The following is a 13,933-nucleotide window of genomic DNA, read 5'->3' on the forward strand; positions in this document are numbered from 1 at the left end:
AGAGATGCAATACTAACAATCCCTCGCCGCTCCTATTTGGGTGCATCCTGGTTCCCCTCCAGTCTATCTTCCTTGTCCTTCTCAACATTCGCCACAACTCTGGACTACTATCTGCAAAACATGAGTAGTACTGCATATAAGGAATCCAGATCACCATTTTTTATTCCTACTGCCCCCCATCAGCACCCTAACAATGTATTTCATCAGAGCTTTAAATGCTGACTGTGAGGGACTGGGGAGCAGTAGGAAATAAAAAGCTGTGCTACCCATGATTAACTGCAGATAATAGTCCAAGCTCATGGTGACAGATTCCTTTTAAGCAATCACTGGTTGCAGACCTGTCATTTTGTCATTATTGAGGAAGACCAGGAGGGGAAAACCAGTGGGGACCCAGGCAGTGTTGAAACAGGAGGATTGGGGGATTGGTAAGTATTGCTTTTATTCTGAGCCTTTATTTAAAGATCTTTACCCGCCTGACAATCCCTACTAATGACAGCCTGTCAGGTTTCTTTCTTATTTCTGGCAGTTTTACTGGGAAACCAAATGAAAAGTGCAAAGAAAGTTTTATTTTTGTTCAGTAACAATTCATAACATGACATATAAAATAAAATATTTTAATATACTCAGTAGGAAAGCTGTCATGAAGATATTTCTGAGATTGTATAGATTGTAGATTGTCAGGGACTGCCCTCTATAACTTCTATATCACATTTCTGTTGTGATTTTCTTTTAAATGGGTTTTCCGGTACACCATGGTAAAAGATCATGTGACGTACCATGTGATGACCGGAGTGATGTCATCAAAGGTCCTTGACCTATAATGAATGCTCACCACAGGTCCTGTTCAGCAAAGGAGACAGAAGGAGATGCCGGGCTACGCGATCAAGTGGACTAAGGTGAGTTAAATTATTATTATTTTTTTAACCCCTCCAGCGCTGTTTTACTATGCATTCTGTATTCAGAATGCTATTATTTTCCCTTATAACCATGTTATAAGGGAAAATAATAATGATCGGGTCTCCATCCCGATCGTCTCCTAGCAACCGTGCGTGAAAATCGCACCGCATCCGCACTTGATTGCGGATGCTTGCGATTTTCACGCAAACCCCATTCACTTCTATGGGGCCTGCGTTGCGTGAAAAACGCAGAATATAGAGAATTCTGCGATTTTCACGCAACGCACAAGTGATGCGTGAAAATCAACGCTCATGAGAACAGCCCCATAGAAATGAATGGGTCGGTATTCAGTGCGGGTGCAATGCGTTCACCTCACGCATCGCATCCGCGCGGAATACTCGCCCGTGTGAAAGGGGCCTTAAGGAAACTATGCAATATTTTGGTCTTTTGAACTATTGCGGTCCACCATACGTGACGTTTATTACATCAGCTTGTCCTAGTATGTAAAATTCAAAAAAGATGTTTAAGTACAAAACAATGGCAATAGACTATATAGGATTTCTATAGAACCGGGATATCAGAGGAGTAATTTGCGACTCCTGGGCCACATTGTGAAATCTTTAACAGGGCCCCCGACTACCATGTGCCGTTTCTAGTACTGGGGTCTTCCTATCTACTAGAAGGTCTCTGTAGCCCCTATTGCTATTCTCTTGGATATTATATAGAATCTATTCACTGTGAATTTCGAACACTGACACTAGTGTTTTTATATATCTTGATAACAGTTTCCTTTAAATCATTTAAGGTGGAATGATTATAATAAGATGCCTTCTGTTTTTATGCTGACGTATGAGACATGCTTCAAGACAGCTGGCATTTTGTTCTATTCAATATATATAACATGCAAAATATAAAAATAAGGATATAAGCAGATTTCCATCCCAAAGCACACAGATCCACATCAAGGAATAGCACAGCGTAAAAGTGTAATGCGCATGCGGTCATTACATTGTACAGGGTGCAGTTATAACTTGAAGGAAAATAGGAAAACTGCTTTCTAATTGATAATGTTTTATTTTTATTACAATCCTGTAATGATTTGTATCTATCATGTGCATGTAAAGTGGATGTAAGTGAATATACTTTTTGTGTACTGCTGTTGTCAGGTTATGTCAGCCCACAATCATTCCACCTTATTAATAAGGCATTAGTAATAGATTCAAGTGAACCATTCTTACCCGACTTCCCTTCTCACCAGGAGGTCCCTGTAAAAGACAAGTATTTCGTTTTTCATTGATATACAAGCACTAGCAGATCTTTTTGGCCACAAATGCTTAGAAATACCCCATCCAAGAAGGAATAACACAAATAAGTTATCAATATACCATGTCCTTATACCACAGAAGATGGTAACCTCACATTGAATTTGTTGTAGATGACTCATAGGTTCTAATAAGCTATATCTTCACATATTTGTTACTAATTAAATATTAGGTAAATGTATTAATTTTTTTAAACAAAATTTTCTAGGCCATTGTAACTTAAAACCACATTCATACAATACCACAGACGCTTCCAAACTGTGGCATGTGAGATTAACTGGAAGATCCAGCCAACCAGTATGGGCCTTTCACAGTTGAACATCTTGTATAACTGAAATGCATGCACTGATTGGCTGTCTAGTAGCGCCTCTCTACAGTATAGTAAAGTACTACATGTCCTGTTTTGCTCTTGACCTGTACCAGGATAAGTTGCTCCTTTGGATACCAGACGAGGGAGGCTCCATTTTATTATTACTGTACACTGTTTGTGTACTGTACAGGATCCTGAAGAAGCTCCTCTCCTCTACATACCAAGTTACAGCTTCCAGTAGCTATTTCTGACTTTCATATATGAAGGGCTTACTTTGTCCCTAATAGTGATCTGCTTAATTGAATTTAATCTTTATTTTTTATTAGTTTGACTGGACCTTTTGAAGCGTTGGGACAAATTACGTAAACTAAACTCAAGGTACAATGGTTTGAACTTACAATGGTTGTCCTGGAACAAATGAGTATTGCAACTTGAGGGACCACTGTAGCAGTGGTGGGCCTAGGGGGGTTTCGGTCCGCCTTGGGTGTTAGGCTGCAGGCTATACATGGGGGTAGCAAACTGTGAGAGAGTTCAGAAATCAGAGGCAGGCGGCAGCCTCTGACTGAGAGTCAAACAGCGCTAGTGCATCCTGCCATTGCCATTCATTGAATCATTTAATGAATGGCTCAGGCGGGATAAGCAGCAGCGCCTGGCCCAATGTCTCTGCAAGGAAGGAGAGCTGTGATTCTCTTAGGAGAAAGGACCTTTGATGAAATCATCACCATGTGACCAGTAACATCGATATTACTGGTCACATGGCTATGAGGTAGTCAAAAGTCCTTTCTCTCTACCAGTAGTGTTGCTGCAGGAGAAGTTTGCCATAATTGTGGAGTTTTTGTTTGTGAAGATTCAATCAGGAAAAGGTGACAGGGGCTGTTATGCTATTATACTGTAAGCTACTGTAGAGTCTGGGGTGCTGTATAGCATGGGGTGTTGTATACTGTTGGGTGCTATACTGCTCTACTGTATACTGTGGGGTGCTGTATATTGTGCAGTGCTATACTGCTCTACTGTATACTGTGGGGTGCTGTATACTGTAAGGTGCTATATACTGTATACTGTGGGGTGCTGTATTCTGTGGGGTGCTATACTGTATGCTATAGGATGCTATACTGCATACTGTGGGGTGTTATACTATGTATTGCATACTGTGGGGTACTATATACTGTGGGGTGCTGTATCCTATGGGTGCTATACTATATATTGCATACTGTGGGGTACTGTATACTATAGTGTGCTATACTGTATACTATGGGGTGCTGTATACTATAGGGTTCTATACTGCATACTGTGGAGTACTGTATACTATACGGAGCTATACTGCATACTGTGGGGTGCTGTATACTATAGGGTGCTATACTGCATACTGTGGGGTGCTGTATACTATAGGGTGCTATACTGCATACTGTTGGGTACTGTATACTATAAGGTGCCATACTGCATACTGTGGGGTTCTGTATACTATGTATTGCATACTGTGGGGCACTGTATACTGGGCGGTGTTATATACTGTATACTGTGGGGTATTACACTGTATACTGCGGAGTGTTGTACGCTATACACTATGAGGGGCTGGGGGTGTTATACGATAGACATCAATTCAACAAATATGACCTAGATAAATGAAGGGTATTAGGTTCTCCTAAATAAAAACTGCCATTTATCCTATAATCAGTAATAATAATTCCAATCTATTTCATTAAAAGTCCTCCGACCACTAAACACCAGCGAGCTATCGTAGTGTATTATTCTGCGTTCACTCCTGCACCAGGGATGTGGTTCTGTTCACTGTCACCACTCGTCCCTCTATTGCTTCCTTTTCATTGATTAATCAAATTGATAATTTGGTTTAGGGTCAGCATTGACGATAGCCATCCTCTAAAATCGCTTCATACGCTGCCCCCATAATGTTTGCCAGATCCCTGGCATCCTCAGGGGTAATGGGCAACGACACTATATACATGGCATAGTTTTCTTTAATATTTACCAGAAAAAAATAAACATGGGGCACAACGCGAAAGAGAGGATGGTTGGGGCTAATGGACAGAGGAGGCCCAAGATGGGTAAACAGCCCTTGGCCTATGATATACTTAATCTGCCCCTGCGTGCGCACTCTGATAAGCCAGGGAGCGCGCTCATGCCTAATTCACTTGTATGCTCACTGCCGGCCGCCGCTCACCTTCCAGGCCGTAAAACCTCCCATCTTCCTTTTAGCTGCTTGCTCCAGTGCTCCTGAGCAAGAAAACAGCTGTGCTTTGCAGCCTGTGCCTTCTAGTGAAGTGACCACCTCACCAAAGTTGTGTGTGTCACTGTGTGTGTCTGCAGATACACTGCCGTCGAGCTGAGCCTGCAAAAAGCATTGTGGTGTGTGGCAGTTAGGAGTGGTGCAGACAGTCACAGTGGCACTGTGGAAGTTAGGAGTGGTGCAGGCAGTCACAGTGGCACTGTGGAAGTTAGGAGTGGTGCAGACAGTCACAGTAGCACTGTGGTGTATGGCTGTTAGGAGTGGTGCAGACAGTCACGGTGGCACTGTGGTGTGTGGCAGTTAGGAGTGGTGCAGACAGGCACAGTGGCACTGTGGTGTGTGGCAGTTAGGAGTGCTGCAGACATTCACAGTGGCACTGTGGTGTGTGGCAGTTAGGAGTGGTGCAGACAGTCACAATGGCACTGTTGTGTGTGGCAGTTATAAGTGATGCAGACAGTTACAGTGGCTCTGTGGTGTGTGGCAGTTAGGAGTGGTGCAGACAGTTACGGTGACGCTGTGGTGTGTGGCAGTTAGGAGTGGTGCAGACAGTCACAGTGGCGCTGTGGTGTGTGGCAGTTAGGAGTGGTGCAGACAGTCACAGTGGCGCTGTGGTGTGTGGCAGTTAGGAGTGGTGCAGACAGTCACAGTGGTGCTGTGGCAGTTACGAGTGGTGCAGACAGTCACAGTGGCGCTGTGGTGTGTGGCAGTTAGGAGTGGTGCAGACAGTCACAGTGGCGCTGTGGTGTGTGGCAGTTAGGAGTGGTGCAGTCACAGTGGCGCTGTGGTGTGTGGCCGTTAGGAGTGGTGCAGACAGTCACAGTGGCGCTGTGGTGTGTGGCAGTTAGGAGTGGTGCAGACAGTCACAGTGGCACTGTGGTGTGTGGCAGTTAGGAGTGGTGCAGACAGTCACAGTGACGCTGTGGGAGAACAGTGTGCAGGCAAGAGGCAGCAGACTAGACAGGTATTTTTTCAGTTAGGGGCCTTGCTGCCTTGAATTTTCAATGGCGGGGAGGGGTGTTGAGGAGTCACAAGGCTGCTGCCAGTCAGTGCCAGGGCAGAAATTTACAAGGGGCCCAAATATGGATGGGAAAGGACCATACTTATTAACCTGTAGGATACCAGTGCCGTACCTGTACGGCGCTGCAGGACGTGACTTGAGTCCCAGCGCTGTACAGGTATGGCGGGCTGATCGGGCAGGTGCGGGAGCTGTGCCATACGATCAGCGGCACGGGTCCGGCTGTCACTGACCGCTGAGCCCCTGCTATCAGGGCAGGGTGCACCGGCATCAGTGAAAACTCCAGCCCGCTCTATAAAAATATAACATGATCCGCCTAGTCACGTGAACCTGTAAAAAATATATATATATAAAAGCTGTGCAAAAACAGCCGTTTTTTCTTCACCTTCCCTCACAAAATGTGTAATACCAAGCTTTCATTGTATTTTCATGGTGACAGATTCCCTTTAAATTTTCATTTACGAGCAATTTTCTGTTTACTACCGATAATTTTTTTTATTTCAAACAAAATAAATATTTTAGTATATTTAAATGTAAAAATAAAGTTTTTTTATGGTTTCGGCGGAGGGAAGGGGGGATGCCAGAGAAAGTACCCGCCCAGGGTGCCAAATACCCTAGGCACACCACTGCTCTGTAGTAAAAAAGGATCCCATGTGATTAGTCAAAAATAGATGACACTAGACTTCCTAAGTCCGGGTTTGTACCCTAAGGACCAAGTCCATAAAGACAAATGGGGGACCAGATAGCATACATGTACCGTAATTCATACATATATATCATTTAGCTAGTATACGTACAGGTGGCCCCACTGGTCCAGTTGGTCCTGTAACACCAGGATCTCCTTTATTGCCCTGTAGAACCAATTTATAAAATATAATTTAGCATCAGAAAATCATATAAATGCAATTATCCTGTTGTAATCTTTCACTTTACTTTTATACAGTTGAACACTCGTGTAGAACAGCTGAATCTATGTACCCGAGCAGCAACATTTGCATCACCATCAGGATAAGTAAGACGGTGGATTCAGCCTGAGATTCAACATTTCAGTAGATGATATAGTCTTTGTCACCTCACAAAAAGATGGTACATCAGGTCCTTTACTCATCCCATTTGCTGATTTGAAGTATAATTCTACATGCACTTAAGACCAAAGCAAATCAAACTTTTTAAGGACATCAAAGTATCACTAGTACGATTCCTATTTTATGATTAACTTTGATGCAGTTATTAACACATAGTAAACAACGCAGTATCATGGCTCAATAAAAATGTTTTTATATATTGATTTTTAAAAACGAATACATGAAATTTTTCCAGTTAGATATACATTCAGGTTGTCTTTTGAAATACTGGGTTTTTATTAATATCTACTCTGAGGGCATACAGATAAAGGGCACTGGAAAATGGCCCAAAGATATGACTGAAAAGGACCCTCGGCACACCCATGTTTAGATAAAGCTGTTCGTACACAAGTGCTTGTTAGGCCGACAGCTATTTTTTTTTTTTTAATTTGTTCTGTACATAGAAGCCATTTCTTTTGGATGGGTGTGATGAATATGTTAGTGATGAATGTGTGGCCATACACATTAGTCTAAAGTTGATCAAAACGGATGATTTCAACCAAAACAAACTTTGATTGGTTGTAATTTAACAACGAACAATTGTTTTAGCCAATCAATGACATACCCTTAATCATCTGAAAAGAAGTCGGCTATGTTTAGTATTTTTGTCTGATACTTGGAAGAAAGATCTTTCATTGTACATGAAAGAAAAATCTTTCTGTGAAAGAATGTTCCCAGAAAGATCTGTCGTCCATCGCCCCGATTCATCCAAAGTGTATGAGCGGCTTAAACAACTGTAGCGGGCAATATGGATGACCGAGTCTCTAAACAAACATTCACCAGATGACTGTTTGTTCAACTGCTGTACAACCATCTTCTATCAAATGTATATGGACACCTATAGGGTCCATTCACATGTCTGTAGTGTATAGCGGATCTGCAATTTACCCGGCCGGCACACCCTACAGAACTGCCTATTCCTGTCCGCAATTGCGGACAAGAATAGGACTTGTTCTATTTTTTCGCGGAGCCGCAGCCCGGAAGTTTCGGGCCGTGCTACGGAAATGTGGCGAGCACATAGTGTGCTCTCCGCATCTCTTCTGGCCCCATAGAGAATTAATGGGTCCGCACCCATTCCCAATATTGCGGAACGGATGCGGATTCATTTGCGGACGTGTGAATGCACCCTTAGGGTCCTTTACAATCCTATGTTTAGGATACTCTCCAGCGTCCTCTAGATTCACATCCTCAGGGTAGTTACCAACATAAAATATGTTTATTTTACCCTCTCTCCTTTTGGTCCCGCTGGTCCTGGAACACCAATTGGTCCGGGGGTCCCCTATTACACAACAAAAATGGTTGTTATCATGCAGTCATTATTTAGGTCTTGGCAGTTGGAAAACAAGCAAGTAGAAGCTTTTGGGCAGCCAGTCGAGTTATCTTTGGCTAGTTACAATTTTCAGCATTGAGTCCAAGCAGGAAAAAGTAGACAAGTGAGACTTAACATCTGAACATTTAACCTAAATATATATCCATACCTCCGAATACATCTAAACTGTCATCCTAACTCAAAGCTGAAAATGGTAACTTGATGAAGACATATTGGTTTAGTTACATATTTAAGCATTCCCACTGATACAAATTAAAATTGATTATTAAAAAAAGGAAAGGAGTTTGCATCATTTCAAGAAGGTAGCTTAGCATGCAATTTGAAAATCACCATGCTGCAGAAATGTATGCATTCATATAGATCAAAAGGTCAGGCCAGTTTGGTTTTCACTTCTGACAATGATTCCCCTCATACTAAAAACACTTGAGGTAGTAACTAATCCATAGTCAGTATTTCAGGATGGGGTTATTGTTCCCATATAATAATTTATTTCAGCACAACAGTCATCTCAGATCCTCGACACAGAATACTAATTCCTTGAATAATACGTCAATAGTTTCACCATAGTAATGGAATTATAGACAGCTTGGATCAGTGGTTAAAATAAAGCACTAAAAGGGAGTCCGTCATCAGGAAATTAACTGTTAAACCAGGCACAGTGCGTTGTAAGACTAGCTCTGCTGTATGTAATGATATCTTTCAGAGGTACTTTTAATTCATATTCAAATGAGCAATTAAATGCATTAAGGGCAGACACTAGCCATATTGTGCCCCATTGCTCTGCCTGCTTCCTCTGTCAGCCCCTCCTTCTCCATCTTGATTGACAGGGCCAGGTGAGATGACTATGCAAGAAGGAGAAGGAGGGGCTGACAGAGGAAGAAGGAGGAGTCAGCGTGTACAGAGTGGTTTGGGTCCACCCTCGGTGCACTTAACTGCTTATCTGCACATGAATTAAAAGTACTTTGTCTCTAGAATGAAGCAACCAATCGCTAAATGAAAGGTATCATTACATTAATTGGTTTAAAGGCGTTCTCCGGGCTTTTAAAATTGATGACCTATCCTCAGGAATATCAGATCGGCGAGGATCTGACACCCGGCACCCCCGCCGATCAGCTGTATGAAGGGAAGGCCCGCAGTGTGCACGTGCCGTTTTTTCGGCTCTCTTCCTGCTCGTTGCTGCAATGTCTATGGCAGGACCCCGCCAATCTGATATTGATGACCTATCCTGAGGATAGGTCATCAATATTAAAAGCCCGGAGAACCCCTTTAACAGTAAATTTGGGGGTCCAACACTCGGCATCCCCATCAATCAGCTGAAGGGGTCTTTGCGCTTGATGAAGCTTCAAAATCCTACACTGCAGCTACTAAGTAGACGGCGTGCAGGTAGACGGATCCATGTATACCATGAATAGACTTAAGCATTTGCAACCCTTTCACAGAGCTGATCGTGCCAAGAGTTGGAACCTCACCAATCTCATATTGATGGCTTATCCTGAGGAAAGGCCATCAATATTCTGAACCCAGAAAACTCCTTAATGAATGTTTAATACAAGGAAAATGTGATTTATTCTATTTTCATGTAACAATTTTGCAGGACTTTGCAAAAATTTAGTAAGAGATTATTGTAGATTAGACTGTTTTGTAAAATAACAAGAGGAAAGATTCAAGGGGATACAGAGCAGTAAACTAAACCCTACAATAGTGGTGAAATAAAGTGGACCTTCTAATAATATGCATTTTAACAAATGTCTCCTAATGAGTGTTGAAGAGTTAAGGATTATCATGTGTAAGGCTGGATTTCCATATTTTGTAGTCAAGCATGACAAGTATTGTGGTAGACCAATACCTGTGGTCCTGCTTACCTTGGGACAATATTACAGCAACTAGCTGGAAAACCTCCAAAGGGAATTCTATGTTTCCTGTGAGAAGTGACTCGCAAGTGCCTGACAATACCAATAGTCATTAGGTTGATGCTAGACCTACTGAAAATGTCAGGAACTCCCAAGAGCAATCTATAGTCAGTTTTAAGTTGCAAAAGTATTCCCACCGTGCACAAGAGTCATCTTTTACCTGATTACATAGCAAATGGTATGTATGTTTCATTGCTTAAATGGCAATATTCTACTGAATTTAAGGAAACTACTGGAAACCTGTCACAAGAAAATGTAAATCAGACTGAGTTCTTATGTTGCTTGTAGGTTGGGGGGAGCCATATGATAGTGAACAGGCTGCAGTTATGAGCAGATGGGGCAAGGCAAGGTAAAAGGAAAGGTAGGTAGGTAGGTAGGTAGGTTAGTTTAATGGAGTTAGGACTCACCGGTGGACCAATTCTGCCGTCTAAACCTGAGGCACCCTGTCAGCAGGGCAGAATGTAAAATACACATGGAATGGACAGGAGAATGGAAGGGGGGGGGGGGAACAATGAGGGAGGGGAAAGTGAGTGAAGCAGCAACTGAAAACATACATACACTTATATTCCCTTATGATTAATGACAACAAGGGATACAAGTTAAAAATTATACGTGTTATTACAGCACAAAGATATCATATCGTCTGAGTATACACAATGATACAATTACGCCTTCAATACATATGTAAGGCCACATGTATAGATCTGTACATTTTTAAGTCCCTTTCCAGTTGACCTGAGTAGAACGTAGGCTAATTTGCATTTATTGTTAATTTGAAACTCTTGCTTAATTTTCATGATTAGTGGAATGGAGCTACTACAGTAATTTAGCATATCAGGGCCATTGATTATTTTACTTTTGTTCCTTAAAATTTCCAAAGTACTCTATAATTGACACAATACCACAAGGCTAACAAAATGGCTGCATGCTAATGGACTCTATAGGAGAAGTTTACAAAATGGCACCTTCTATGATGACATCACTCGCTCTGTAGCTATTTGCTGAAGAAACCCAAAACTTACTGCTCTGTGCCCTCCCTGATGCACGCTGCCCAGAATACTGGTATTACTGAGAGCCCCCTGCTCCATTTTAGTTGTCTACTTTTGGAGCAGAAGACATTATGTGTGGAGAGGGTTAACAGGTAGAGCAGGAAGTGAGGTCAGAGATATATTTGCAATGTGTATCCATTGTGTTATTGTCTGTGGTGTTAATGAGCTATAGACTATAAAGTACTTTGGAAACAAGATTGTTATTACTGGCCACTTAGTATTGGGGCTAAAATAAGCATAAAGGCTTTCAATGTTAAAACCGAAATACACTCATTGACAATAGAAATACTGCACCCAGATAGAAATGTAGGATTGCTGCAAAACTCAGCATGCAGTGATGTCTCAGGCAGATATGTAAATGATTACAGGAGTGGTCTGATACAATCGAAAATAAAAGTGCTTCCCCAGTCCTCTGTGCCTACAAGATGTACATGTTATTAAACATCTGATACATCTTATAGGCAGAAGGTTTCATTTATGGGGTTTAAGATTCAGGGCTCTGGGACAGGTTATAAGCTCTCCAAGTAAAGCTTGCAGAATCTAACAGGAGCTGAAGCTGGCTCATTCCATCTAACAGTGGTAGTTTCAAATCCCAGATACCTCACCAATTATATATTTTTTAAATTAAAGTATTGCAAAATAAATGCTCTCCACATACAAAGTTCATTCTTGAAGTATTTAAATACAGCAAGTTTGAGTTCTGTTTGTTTCCATGGGTGCAGTTAAAGGTATTTTCCAGGAGATCAATGTTGTGACCTCAGGATAGGTCATCAACATCTGATCGGTGCGGGTGAGAGAGTCCCAGGCTCCTTCTATTCAGCTGCTTGAAGAGACTGTGGTGCTCCGGTGAGCACTGCAGCCCCTTCACAGCATACCAAGCACAGTGCCATACATAATGTAGTAGCTGAATGGGACTGAGCTGCAAATAAGCTACATGACCCATGAACGTAACATCACTAGCCTAAGAAGAAGCTGTAGTGCTTATCCGGAGGATAAACCATCAATGTTGAACTCCCAGAAACCTCTTTAAATATATGTAACGCTAGGGCTACAACTAGACTTTTTGTAGTAAATTTCTCTTCTATAGTGTGGTCATAACCTTACTGGGCTATCTCCAAGATATTTTCTAAAAAAATATCTTCCTTTTTAAATCCCAGCATTGCTAGTGACTCGCTTGACTGGAGCAGTTTTGAAGAGATTTCCAAGCTACTCAATGCATTCACAGGAATTTATTTGTAGTGAGATATCAAAAATTTTGGTGCAGCCCTAACCTTATATGTGGTCGATTTACAACTTTAAGCGAATGTCCCTTTATTCATCATGTCTTTATCGCAACTGATCATCCAGTAGACTGACCAGCCATCGGAATAAAGAAGGTAAAATCCTGATTCCTGATATTTAAAAAAAAACGGTATCCTACCTAAATGCTCCTCGTCAGAAGCCTCCTTATTCGCATGGAAGCAAATATTTAAGTTTTATAAGATTATATTCATTACGTTTTATAATTTGACAAAGAACACATGTTTGCGTAGTTTCCTGTACATATATGGCATTGGTTATTTGGAAGGAATTATTATGAGAAAATCTATTAATTGTAAGCACTTGTATTAAGTTAACAAAAGCATGTGGATGATATATCAGAAAACCAGATTGTGAAGTTAGGGGTTAAACCACACAATTTTCTCTGTACCAAAACATGCTTATTATTAGCACAATACATTATCATACTTAAATGTAAAATTGGCTTAAGCAATCAAAAACACACATAGTAACAAAAATACAATGCAACAGCAGATAAACAATTCTAGTGAAAAGTATTAATACTATTTTTATGTGCTAATTTCAAATAAAAGATATTAATGCTTAGCAGTTGCTCAATCCCTATGATGATTATTTTTATCTAAATGTCAGGTTCAAATTCTAATTAGCTGTATTTACAGTTTCTTGGTGGACCAAGTTAAAATAAAAAAGGGTAGAGGAGGTGTTATACAGTAAAAGAATGCTTACTCACTGGTTCAAACCCTCTCTGCTCTAGCAGTGCCACTCCATTCCTTCTGACCAGGGCATTGATTTTATGAAAGCAGCTATGATGTGTCATTACACCACACTGCAACTAATCACTGGCTTCTGCGGTCTTGCGCCATATACTGCTAAGGCCAATGACTGGCTGCGGAGATCAAATTTGGTATACAGTAACATGATCAGTGCAGACAAGATCATGTTGTGTAGCCAAGAACTGGTGAGTATACATATTTTTTTTTAAATGTATCACCTTCCCTGCTTTTTTTCTATATTTTTTTTATAACACGGACACCCCCTTTAACAGGAAATGGCTGCAATTATAGGTTCTATAAAGGTGTGTAATGAGATTTTCCAGGCTCCTGAATGGCAGTGATATATAAGCCTGTGTCTATAAGAGAACCTGGAGGAAGAGCTCCTTCTGCTGGGAGTACTAAATGTATGTATTTAGAGGGAGATGTATTATGACTGATGATTTAGAAGCCGGTCTTGGTCCCTCTGCGCAGGCCTTCTTAAAACTTGGCGCTACCTCCAGCAGGCTGTGTGACATACTAAAATATATGCCAGCTCCCTTGCTGGCATGCATTTAAGTCATTTTCCACACCAAAAACTGGGCAAGCTGGCCCGTCCTCTTCTCTACCTACGCAACTCCCCCTTTTCTTGGCACTTGGGAAAAGTCACAGATTTTGCCGCAAAAAAACACTGCAACAAA

The 13,933-nt window shown here is 41.5% G+C and overlaps 1 protein-coding gene across 14 annotated transcripts in view; it reads right to left on the reverse strand.

Annotated features, from left to right (window-relative positions):
* Window positions 1–13,933, reverse strand: part of COL13A1 (collagen type XIII alpha 1 chain) — a 263,539-nt gene that overhangs the window by 28,417 nt on the left and 221,189 nt on the right. For all 14 annotated transcript variants that reach the window (XM_040436364.1, XM_040436362.1, XM_040436356.1 and 11 more), the window contains 3 exons: window positions 8,139–8,192; window positions 6,587–6,640; window positions 2,136–2,162 (listed from right to left, as the gene is read on the reverse strand). In XM_040436364.1, coding sequence (XP_040292298.1) covers window positions 2,136–2,162; window positions 6,587–6,640; window positions 8,139–8,192 — 135 coding nt within the window. The remainder of the gene's footprint in view (window positions 1–2,135; window positions 2,163–6,586; window positions 6,641–8,138; window positions 8,193–13,933) is intronic.

This window comes from Bufo bufo, chromosome 6 (assembly GCF_905171765.1).
Source record: "Bufo bufo chromosome 6, aBufBuf1.1, whole genome shotgun sequence".
Classification (NCBI taxonomy): domain Eukaryota; kingdom Metazoa; phylum Chordata; class Amphibia; order Anura; family Bufonidae; genus Bufo; species Bufo bufo.